The 12277-nt window shown below is 40.6% G+C and overlaps 1 protein-coding gene across 4 annotated transcripts in view; it reads left to right on the plus strand.

Moving 5' to 3' along the window:
* Positions 1–12277, plus strand: part of MCOLN2 (mucolipin TRP cation channel 2) — a 51605-nt gene that overhangs the window by 18073 nt on the left and 21255 nt on the right. For all 4 annotated transcript variants that reach the window (XM_038541520.1, XM_038541523.1, XM_038541522.1 and 1 more), the window contains exons 3-7: positions 4029–4202; positions 6209–6362; positions 9638–9713; positions 9819–9915; positions 11773–11872. In XM_038541520.1, the coding sequence (XP_038397448.1) occupies positions 4029–4202; positions 6209–6362; positions 9638–9713; positions 9819–9915; positions 11773–11872 (601 nt within the window). The remainder of the gene's footprint in view (positions 1–4028; positions 4203–6208; positions 6363–9637; positions 9714–9818; positions 9916–11772; positions 11873–12277) is intronic.

Consider the following 12277-nt stretch of genomic DNA (forward strand, 5'->3'; position numbering starts at 1 on the left):
TTATTTATTTATTTATTTATTTATTTATGATAGTCACGGGGGGGGAGGGGCAAAGACACAGGCGGAGGGAGAAGCAGGCTCCAGGCACCGGGAGCCTGATGCGGGATTCGATCCTGGGTCTCCAGGATCCAGCCCTGGGCCAAAGGCAGGCACCAAACCGCTGTGCCACCCAGGGATCCCTGGACTTGCCTTTCCAATGGGTCTTCAGCTACTGTTTCCTCCCTAGATCCCAGCCAGCTGGATGCACCCAGTGATTCTCATCCCTGCCCTGTCTGTAACACCAAGTCCAGAGCGATTCTTTTTCTCTATCATCTTGCAGATGCCACTGGAACTCCCCCTACAGTCTTGCCTGACCACTCACCGCGTGGTTTTCCTGGGTACGCTAGTATCTGTTGCTTTCTATGTCACTGCTTTTAATAGACTATTCTTGAGAAATGATCATTTACTTTACGTGTAGATGTACCTTGTCTCCCCTAGCAAAGTTGAGAGGGATTAAACTCTTATTCTGCTGGAGGACCATTCTAATAAGTTTTGCTACATGGGTGATATCTAATTGGAGCAGATTTCTTGAATACCTTTCCTTCCTTTGAATACCACTTGTACCTCCCTCTCTTTTTCTGTCTCTTAGCACTCCATTCCCAAGTCTAATGGGATAGGTGGCATTTTATCAGGGTTGATGAGGAGGAAACTTTAAAAAAAAAAAAGACATTCCTACTCTGCGTTCTGCAGTAATGTATAATTTTGAGAGAGGTGTCCACATTCTTTTGCCAATTCTACTCTTTCCTTCTCAGATTCTTTGTACATTATTTTGACAGGATCCTGTTTTTACCTGGTACAGAATATTTTCTCCTACACCGATTTCATAATCAGGTCTTACCTTCACAATCTTTGCCAGGCCGCACTTCACTATTTTTCTATCATATCATAGTCGGTAAATCTTAAGATCTAGTTAGTGGGGCAGGAGTACATTTTTCTGTCACCCATTTGACCAAACCCATCATCTCCTTTCTCTCGCTCCATAGAGAGTGTTTGGTTCTGCCATCGCAGGAAGGGCATTTATGATCTCCTCCCTAGGGTTTCTCTTCTCTACTAACATATACTTTGAAAATCCCAACCCTGACCTGATGATGCTGGATCTCAGCTTGTTCTTTTTTTTTTTTTTTTTTTTTTTTTTTTTATTTATTTATTTATGACAGTCACACAGATAGAGAGAGAGAGAGAGGCAGAGACACAGGCAGAGGGAGAAGCAGGCTCCATGCACCGGGAGCCTGATGTGGGATTCGATCCCGGGTCTCCAGGATCGCGCCCTGGGCCAAAGGCAGGCGCCAAACCGCTGCGCCACCCAGGGATCCCAGCTTGTTCTATGAATAATGGAATGGAGTAAATTTCCTCTTCCTGATGCCAGATGGGGGTGGTTCCAAGCAGAGTTTACACCTTCATGTTGTCATTCTCCAGGTTGAGTTGATGAGCTTTGGGTTTTAAGTTAAATAGATGGTAGCTTAAAATATCAGTAGTTAAAATGCTACTTTCTTGGTCAAGATATCCATTCCTCATTCAGATTGTGTGTGTGTGTATGTGTGTGTGTTTTAGTTCAAGTTTGAGTGTGGGAGGAATGGGTCGACTATCCCCGCTTCTAGATTTAAGTTGACAGCATCTCTGTTTGAGAGATAGTGTGGCCAGGTGGTCAAGAGAAGGGATATGTAATCTAAATGGACCTCACACTGACACTTTCTAGCTGTTTCAACCTGAATAAGTTCCCTGACTTCAGGTTGCACATGTATAAAATGGGACTATATTCATCAACAGATTTAGTATTTGACTCTGGCATTGTGATAGACACTATTCCAGTTCCTGAGTAATGGGGGGAAAATTCCTGTCTTTGTGGAGTCCAGTGAATATCCCCTTCATAGGGTATTATGAATTATATTTTTAAAAAATTGTAAATTTTAGGCATAGTCCCTGGCACTCAGTAGATAAGAGCTGTTATTCAACACCATGCAACTTGATCTTGCCCACATCATATCCCAGCCCAGGACAGAGTAAGCACTCAGAAGACTTTGATTGAAGAACTTAATTCACATGCATGTATACCAGTTTTTGTTTTTGTTTTTTTTTTTTTTCATTTGTGTATCAGTATTTTACAGGACCTTGAAACAATTATGTATGTATTAATTCCCTGGTTTACTTTCGGCTTTCAAAAAACAACATGACCTTTTCTGGCATCTACAGGCACCATTGAAAGATGTTATGTGCTTAGAAAAACCTTTAGCTTCCAGTTGCTTGATTTCTAGCACAGGTTAGATGATGTGTGGTTTCTTATCTGATAGTTGTCTTAGACTAGCTGGGTTTTAACAGTTGCTCAATCCTTTGGCTTGGTATTTGGGGAATGTGACCTGGTGAGGCTCAGATGCTAAGGAGTGTCAATTAAGTACATTCTCAAACAGTAGTTGCAATTCTGGAAAGCTAGCATCTAAATTCTTTTCTATAAGAAGAGTCCCAAAGGCAGATTCTCCAAGAGAGGGAAATTGTTATAGCACAATAAAGTGACTTTGGAGTTAGACCTGACTTTCATTCTAGCTACATGACTTAGGGCAATTAAATGGGGCTAAATCTCAGTTTTCACATGTGTAAAGTGGAGATAACCGTAGTGACCTCACCTTAGAGTTTTAGTAATGGAGATGGTGCTTGTAATGCAGTTTAGTAAGCACCTGGAGTATAATAGTTGCTGAAAAATGGTAGCTATTATTTTTAATTATTCAGCCTTTTCAAAAAGTCAGACAAGAAAGCTAAAAATATAAATCACTAGAAAGTAGTATATATATTTGCATATGCAGATTAATGTGTTTTCATCTGAAAAGTTCGTTTAGTTGATGTCTGGTTCAGTGCCCTGCAGTCTCTCATATCCAACCGTGGAGTGACAGCAAATAGCAGATATGCCACAGTCATCTAGTTGGACTTGCTGATTTCACACATGAAGAAACAAGAGTCCCAAATTGCTTTAGGGACCTAGTGGGATGAAGATCTGCGGCAAGATTTTTGGACTTTTATTGTCTTTTAAAGTAGATGAGATAAAGTAGGCAGATGGGGAGGGGTGTGTGGGACAGGGCTTATAAAGGTTTGACTTGTCTTCCGCCATTCATGTGTGTGGGTGCACACATGTGCATGTGTGCATGAGAGAGAGAGAGAAAGAGAGTGAAAGATTGTTGGTGTGTGTGTAATTTCCCGGGGCGGGGGGGTTGGTAAAATTTAGTGCCTGCTAATTTTTCCCCCATATTGGATTCCAAAATGGGCAGAATGAATACATTGCCCCCTAGTGAAGAGAGCCCTTGGTGCCAAATCTTGGACGAGGATACAGCGTAAGGGAGAAAAAGTAGGAGTTTTGTCACAAGAAGATGGGTGCATGCAGACAGTGAATGGGTTTGAACTCAGAGGGGTAAAGCAAACCCTGCTATTTTTTCTGGTGCTTTGATGCTATAGATCTTGCAGCGAGATCTCTAAGGTGTAAATCTTATATAAGACTTCTTGCAGAGCTGGAATAATTGAATTTCTTTGACAACTATTACCTCTCAGGTAGAGTAAGTATTATATAGTCCACTTTTCAAAAACATTCTTAAAAGTCACATATAAAACCTCGTTGTGATTTTAAAAAATAATTACAATTTCTAAATGTTAATCAACAAAAAATGACATTACTTTATTGAGTACATCAGTTTTTAAAGCAATTAACTTGAAATCCAAATATACAATAAATGGATTCCGACTTCACTGATTTGGATTTCTCCTCCTTCATTCAAGATCAGTAAGGTTGGTAGTCCCTGGGAGTGATAATTTCCTCTAATTTTACGCTATTTTGACTTGCCTATGTAGCTTAATGAGTGTATTCTTTTCTGGGACTTGTATTTTGACATTAATGTGGTTAGTAAACACTTGCTGATATTTATAGGCAGGAGTTGATGATAACATGAATGCATTTGCCTGCCCTGGTAAATGGTAAAATTCACATCTTCGTATTTGATTTTCTTTTCTAGCTTGTTCGTTTTGGTTTAAGTAACCAGATGGTAGTTGCTTTCAAAGAAGAGAACACTGTTGCTTTTAAGCACTTGTTTTTAAAAGGATACTCTGGCACGGATGAAGATGACTATAGTTGCAGTGTCTATACTCAAGAGGATGCCTATGAGAGCATCTTTTTTGCTATCAATCAGGCAAGTGTTTTGTTATGAATGATTGACACTTGACTTTGTTGTTTTAGCCTATTTTGCCTAATTAAGTTTTTTCTTAAAGATTTGTATTTATATATCCCTTTATACCCACTACTTTTGGGAGATTACCCAAGTTCAAACAGCCGAGAGTGGATTTATACTCTCAGAAAGTTTGATGAATGAGATATCAAATCTAAGATTGCAGAGTCTCAATTTTGATGTCTTAGCATTAATAAACCTAGCTGAATATTAGGAATATGGAGTAGGGTATGATATACTCGTATCTAAGTAAGTATTGATAAACCACACTGATAGGCCTGAAGAAAGCATTTAGGGGAGGGAAATTGTTATTCATATTTTTTCTTTTCTCATTCATTCAATAAATATTTGGGTGCCTACTATATATGAGGTATTATTCTAGATACTGGGAATGCATCATGAATAAAATGGACAAAAGCCTTGTTCCCATAGAACTTCATTCTAGGGATGAGAACCAGACCAATGAAAAAAAGTGAAATGTATAGCATTGAATGCTAGCTCCCTCAAAACACCACCAAGAAAACGTGTTAATAAGAAAAACTGAGCTTATTACTTACAGAGGTAAGGGAGATGCTCCCTTGACCATTCTTATTAGTTCCTTGGGTGAAAAGGGCACAGTCCAATACCGACTTTGAAGTGTAAGGTAGACTGGTCTCTCAGCATGAGGGGAGCTCAATTAGAATTGGGTAAAGATATGATATCATAGTTTTGTATTGGTGGACACAGCAAGGTGAGGGTTTGTGGGGAGATGGGCTTGGTTTCAAAGAGTCTTGGATTTATTAGACTAAATCTCCAGACTGATTGTCTAAATCAGTTGTTGTGGGTGTTCCTGAAATGAACAATAGAGTTATTTGTAACTGTTATGTTCCTGGGCAGAAGTTTCCTAGAATAGGGGCTCAGTTGGTTGTGTCCAGCTCTTGATTTTCTGCTTAGGTCATGATCTCATCTCAGGGTCATGAGATCCAGCCCCATTTGGGCTCTGCAATAAGCGTGGAGCCTGCTTAGGATTCCACCCCCCAACTCCCTCTCTCTCAAAAAAAAAAAAAAAAAAAGTTTCCTGGAATAGTAAAGTCATGTTAATGAAAGTGGGAGTTAGTAAAGCCCTCTTAGCCCTGTTAGTGCAGATAGGCGAATGGTAAAGTCATGTTTATGTAAGTAAATACCAGTTGTATTAGTGTGAGCTGTGAGGTATGGACAGCTTGAGTCTTCAGTGGTGTGTCTGACAGTGATGGCTGCCATGAAATAAAGCTGGGGAGGAGACTGGCAGTGCCTGGTGGAGCCTGTGCACTGGTGATGGATGCTTGCAACTTGCACTGGATAGTAAGGGAAGGCCTCACTGAAGTGGTAATATTTGACTCAAGACCTGAAGGAGTGAACCTAGCAGATGGAACATGGGGTTCCAGGCAGGGGGTGCAGCAAAGGCCCCGGTGGGAATGTGCCAGGCAAGCTCCAGGAGCCAGCTGGGGACCAGTGTGGCCTTGGAAGGTGGTGCTTGGAGCCAGGAGACAGTAGTCTGCTGTGAGGTTAGACAGGTGGGAGTGTCTGTTAGCACGTCGTCTACTGTAGTTCCAAGTTCCGTGAGGCAGTGTGTTTCCTGCCCACCCATGAGAAAATTACCTTGTGGTATATTACACGGGTAAGTTCTATTGAGGGATCTGACACAAAGTTTAAAATAGCTATAAGTGTATTCCATATGCTGTAACTTCTTTTTTTTTAAGATTTTATTTATTTAAAAAAAAAGATTTTATTTATTCATGAGAGAGACAGAGAGAGAGGCAGAGCTATAGGCAGAGGGAGAAGCAGGCTGTCTGAGGGGAGCCTCATGTGGGACTCGATTCCAGGACCCTGGGACCACAACCTGAGCTGAAGGCAGACGTTTAACCACTGAGCCACGCAGGTGCCCCTTACGCTGTAACTTCTGATGAAACTCTTAAAAGCTCATACGATTTTTATTTAACTATTTTGAATAGTATCATCATCTAAAGAACATATCCCTGGGGACACTCAGTTACGGAGAAAATGAAGACAATAGAACTGGCTTGAAAGTCTGTAAGCAGCATTATAAGAAAGGGGCCATGTTTCCTTCTAATGACACGCTGAACATTGACAGCGACATTGAAGTAGGTAATGCACTTTCATTATATGCCTTTATCATCTTCTGTGGTAAGAGCAAACATCCCTTCATGTGCTGACAACCCAAATAGAATGATTTTGCTTCTGTGACAGCTAACTTAATTGAGGTTGAACATATGCCTGCAAAGGCTTTTCTCTCAGGGAACTGTGGGTCTACCATGATAGGACCAGGGAACATTGTAGAACGTCTTGGTATAACTCAAGACTTTGGGGGGTTGAGGTAAATGTACAGGTGTTTCCTGTTTGTTGAGGTTTGTCCCTCCATGAGGAAGCAATTAGGCTTTGGGGGGGAAAAAAAAGAGTCTAATTATATATGAAATAATGTATGTTGAAATGCTTGGTACTCTTGCTATTAATGCAAGAGTTAACTACATTAATGCTCTTCAAAGATGAATTGTACTTAGCAATTCATTTTCTCTTTTAGGAGGTTGCTTAGCAAGAAGTTAGTATCTAATCAAGTAGAATTCTCTTGTGCAACTCTGTTAAGAATTTGAAAACACATTATATGTAAGTGCAAACTAGTTGACTTAAGGCTCTGGAAGTTTTGTCATTCATTTAGCAAATCTCTGGTGTATAACTAGCATGCCCAAGGCACTTCCTGTTTTATATACTGGGGTTATGAACTGTGAAGACTAATGAGTCATGACTCCTCAAGAAACAGTTCAGGAGCAGGGGTTCTAGTATCCATGTGGGATGGTTTTATTAAGAAGAGAGCATTGCATAGTTCGTTTGACCATATTTTCTAACATTCAATTTAAAGATGCTTTGTTAAAATAATAGAAGAATACATCTGTAAAACAGAGGTTCTGGGTCTGTTTCCACAGGCTGCCTATTGAGAATCTCTTAGTGAGTAAATGTGTCCCATGCTCTTGACTCTGAAACCAGCAGCCCATCAGCCAAGCACCATGAGAAGCCTCAGGTTTCTTTTAGTCATCTAAGTATCAGCAGCCTGGTGCTGTGGCCAACAGCCTTGAAATACCCCTTGTCCTGTGTGACTTAATTAGATGCATCTTACAACTATTTTCCAGTGATTCTTATGTTGTTTTCCTCAGTTGATTTTTCTTGGAAGATGAGTGAAAGAGACATGGTCAAAGTCAGTGTCAGTGGCTACGTAGGCAGGACTAGGACTGGCAGTGCCAGAGAGTGGAATTTATTACCTGACTCCTGTGCAGTGGTGTCCTTGTCTGTTTTCCTTCTATCAGAATATGGAATAATTTTCACCAAAGCAGAAGTTGGTTATGAATTTTACTTTATTTTAAGAAAGACTATTTTAGCAAGTTAATTGTATTTTTGACTTATGAAATATAATTTGTCAAAGAGAACCTTTTGACATATCTATCTACTCAAGAGATGTAAAGAATATTCTTAAAATACTTGATACTGGATCTTAGACCTTCTTTTTTCAGATATATTGGAGGCAGCCTGCAGCTGCCTATTCCTATAGGAATAGGAATTGAGCTGGACTTCATTGGTGAAGCATTAGAGTTTATGTAGGTGAATGAGCAGATGCTGTTCTAGATTATCTCTCTGTGACTTTTGCATCATCTTTACCATTGAGAGGGTCATCCTTTAGTGTGTAAATGCAGCCATCCCCCTCCATGCCTGCTTCCTTGGTGGGTCTCTATTCATTGCACAGTCTTTGCATGACCGATTGTGTAGATCAAGCTAAGGGTTTCCCTTAAATCATGCTGTGGGCATTTCATGCCTCTAAGACCTATAGCTTTAGAGGTTATCCTCATTGGGGGAACTGTTATAAATCCTGCTTTTTAAAATGTCTTTACAACATTTAGATGGCTATCATTCTAATTGTGTTTCTTTTTCTGTAACACAGATTTTGAATATGTTCCTTCTCTTTTCAGAATATAGCCACTTAAATAAATGTAAAAGTTTTATTTTCTTTTACTTTGTCTTCAAATAAGAGTGTGAGAGGTAGAAGGACCCTAAATATCATCAGTTTGGCTTTTACTTTACAGTTGAGGAAGTTGATGCTCAGTCGCTAGGTGGTTAAGCCAAGGTCATGTACCGATGTAGTGACGGGAGGTCTTTGCTGCTCCAGGCCCAGTGGGAGAAGACATTTAAAGAATTGGCTATCAAGTCTACCAATTTTCTCGAACACCTCCTGAGTACTAGGCACTGCCCTAGGCCCTGACTTTTCGGTTTCAAAGGCAGCACGAAGGGGCAGCCACAGTGTGGGCGAGAGTCAGCCCAGGCTGGCTTCCCACCAGTTCTGTGTCAGGGCTCTGTGACCTTGAAAGCCATTCACTGTTTCTAGCCTGTTTCCTGCCAAGGTGTTGAACTACCCAACGAAGAGACTATTTTTATGTGAGGCTCTTGGAATGATTTTATAGTTTACACCTCGTAATTTGTTTTTACTTGAACAAAACCTCAATTTCTTCCTTTTTTTTTTAATTTTGAAAAAGCATCAGACTTAACAGAAAAGTTGCAAAATAGCACAACGCTTTCCTTGTCTACCCTTCATCTAAATTTTCCAAAGGCTAACATTTTACCACATTTTTTTTTATAATTTTTCCAATGTATAAATATTTCTCCTGAAATGTATGAGAATAAAGTGCAGGAATAATGTCTCTTGACCTCTAAATACTTCAGTGTACATTTCCCCCAAATAGGAACATTCTCCTACAAAACCACCATACAGTGCTTAAAAGCATGAAGGAACATGGATACAGTACTGTAACTTACAAACCCAATTCACCTTTCATCCATTGTCCTGTTCTTTATAGAAAAAGAAAACTGCCTGCCCGGACTGCCACCTCCCTGCCCCACTCCATGCCCCCTCCATGCACTCCTTGCCACCTCCCTGGTCCAAGATCACATAATGCATTTAATTGTCAGGTCAGTTTAATCTCCTTTAATCTGGAGCAAAATAAAATTCCTTAGCCTTTTTTTTTTTTTTTTAATGACCTTGACATTTTAAAAGAGTAGAGTGTTCCTCACTCAGGTTTTCCTGTGTCTTGTTTATGACTTGATTGAGGTTACGTATTTTGGGCAGGAATACCACACAAGTGGTACGTTATTTCAGGAGGTGCATGATGTCTGTTTATCCCATTCCTGGTGATGTTAACTGTGATCGTGGCATCTCCAGGTCCTTCCCTGTCAAGTCACTGATCTCGTTACAATGAATCTGGATCTTGTGGGAAGATACTTTGGAACTTTTAAGTGTCCTGCTTCTCAGCACACCTGTACCACTGCTTTTTAGCATCTGATTGTTGCCTGAAACAATCCTTCTTGTTGTTTCATTGCCCTAGATTGTGTTCACTTAGACCTCTCCAAGGACCCTCAGGACTGGAAGAACTTGTCATTCTTCAGACTGGAATTTTACCGGTAAATACGTTTTTAAGTTTAATTTCCCAGGAGACAGGGATGGGGGAAAACAGAGGAGGATAGGAAGACGCTGACAGTTTATACCTTGTCATGTTTTTTATTCAGGCTCTTAGAAGTTGAAATTTCCTTTCGCCTCAAAGGCATCGACCTACAGACAATTCATTCCCGAGAGTTACCAGACTGTTACGTCTTTCAGAATACGGCAAGTGTCTTGTCTTACTACAGCTGGTTTTTATTATTTTTCTCTACTGTTGCAGATGCCAAGTATAAAACACACCAGCCTACGTAGATGTGTTAGATGCAGTTGTGTTTGAAGCGGCTTAATGACACTTTCTAGCATTGTCGATCCAGAGACCATTACTTTGGAAAATGGAGCAAGCCCTTTCCAACTTCTTTTTTTTTTTTTTTTTTTTTTTTAAGATTTTATTTATTCATGAGAGAGAGAAAGAGAGAGAGAGAGAGAGAGAAGCAGAGACACAGGCAGAACGTGGGACTTGATCCCAGGTCTCCAGGATCACACCCTGGGCCGAAGGCGGCACTAAACCGCTGAGCCACCGGGGCTGCTCCCTTTCCAACTTCTTAAAACCAGATTTCTGGGCTGCAAAGAGGACTTTTCAAAATTGCCTTTGGCCTTTTACTCCCCTAACACATTAGAAGAAAAGTCTATGACAGGTGTTCTAAGTGTCTATGATGTTTTTCCTACTTTCAAAGGAAGGTCTTTGCAACCGTTGTCGCAGATGTTTTCAAACCTCCCGGCAGAAACTGCTTCCTTGATCTGAAGGCCAGTCTGCAAAGGATTACTTGTTGCTTCTTGTGGTTTGGGAGGAGGCATGTGCAGTAGAAGAGAATGTTCACTTCTGTGGGGAGAGTAACCAGCCTTCTCGTCTCATGGAGTTTCATGCTTTCTCTCTGGCCCTCACTCCCTTCCTCATGTTTATTGAGGGGCAAAACTGAATGCTGAGCTGAAGTTGTATGTGACCAGCTTTCAGCAACTCAGAAGAGTGCCTCATTCAACAACAGTCAGTCAATATGTGATGAGTCCCTCCTATGCACCAGACATTGCCTCCTATAGAGGTGCAGTGGTTCTCAGGAAGCTTACAGCCTAGTGGAAGAGCGAGACTGGAAAACAAGCAAAGAAAGAAATAAAAGTAATGATAAATCTTGACATGCAGTGAGGAAGAACGTCTCTGGCAGAGGAAAGCATGATTAGCCTCCCTGGGGTAACCTCCATATTACAAAACACATTATAAAATGTGTTTACCTAAAGCAAAGAGCTTGCTAAGCTGAATGCGTAGGTGATCTGTATTGAATCCACAAGTGCCCGAGCATCTTTACACATAAGCCACACTCTGTGTAATCCAAGAATATCACTCTGACCAAACCAGAGGCTTGAGAATTAAACTTGTTGGCTCCATTGCCCTACCTAGGACCTGTGAGCACACCTCCACTAACCCTGGCACACTCAAGGCCTCATTCTCCGCTATGGAAGCCCCACAAACACTTCTCTCAAGCTCTCAGATCTCCGCATATGTCACTTGTAAACTAAATGACTGAAACATAATGTGGAAGAATGAGGCTACCTGGAAATCTTAAATTCAGCCTGCAGCCTGGGAGCAATCTTTGTCACTTCTGAAAGTATTATAGGTAGCATTTGAAGCAAACAGAAAAATAATTTCTAGCCTAGGGAAGACCTAGGTTTTTGTACCCAGAGGAATAAAATGAAGCAAATGCTTTTAAATTCCATTCAGTATAATAAATGTGTTCTCTTGTCAAAGATTGGTGAATCTTGGTTTTGTTCCTAGGACTGATTACTTGTTTTGCTCTGAGGTTTCTCTGCACCCAAACATGATTCAGTAGAACTTTACATATTCACCCTTTGGATCACATTTTTTCATTAATAATAGAAGCTTGTGAAGGAATCATGTGATGTGGACATTTTCATCAGTATAATTAGTTTTGACTCAGTATGCTGTTTGGATGCCAGTGATATTTTAAGCAGAGTTGATCCAGGGTGCCCGTTCTGTGGGGTGGTAACCTTTCCATACATTTGTGTCTCCAGATTACCTTTGACAATAAAGCTCACAGTGGCAAGATCAAAATTTATTTTGACAGTGATGCTAAAATTGAAGAATGTAAAGACTTGAACATATCTGGATCTAGTAAGTATGTTACCTACTTGCCTGTCATGGATTATGGGTGATTTTTAACCCTTTATTTTGGGACTTGGGATGTTTAAATGGTGATGGGAAGAAAGAGCTCCAGAAAACTCTTGAGCATTCAGTTCTGTACAGCATATCCTAAAGCTCTGCCTTTTTGTTCAATTTCAGCAGGTGTTGATTACACACCTCTTGGGAGAGGCAGTGTTCCCAGTCTTAGGAGCTAAGTTTCTGGAGCCAGACTGCCTGGGTTTGGGTCTTGGTTCTGTTTACTGTGCCTGTGATCTTGGACAGATTACTTAACCTCTCTACTTCTTAGTACATTTCTCTATAAAATGAGGGTGATGGTATCTACCTTCCAAGATGTTGATTAGTAAATGAATTAGTAAGTCAAGAAAAGCACTGAAA

This window comes from Canis lupus, chromosome 6 (assembly GCF_011100685.1).
Source record: "Canis lupus familiaris isolate Mischka breed German Shepherd chromosome 6, alternate assembly UU_Cfam_GSD_1.0, whole genome shotgun sequence".
NCBI lineage: Eukaryota > Metazoa > Chordata > Mammalia > Carnivora > Canidae > Canis > Canis lupus.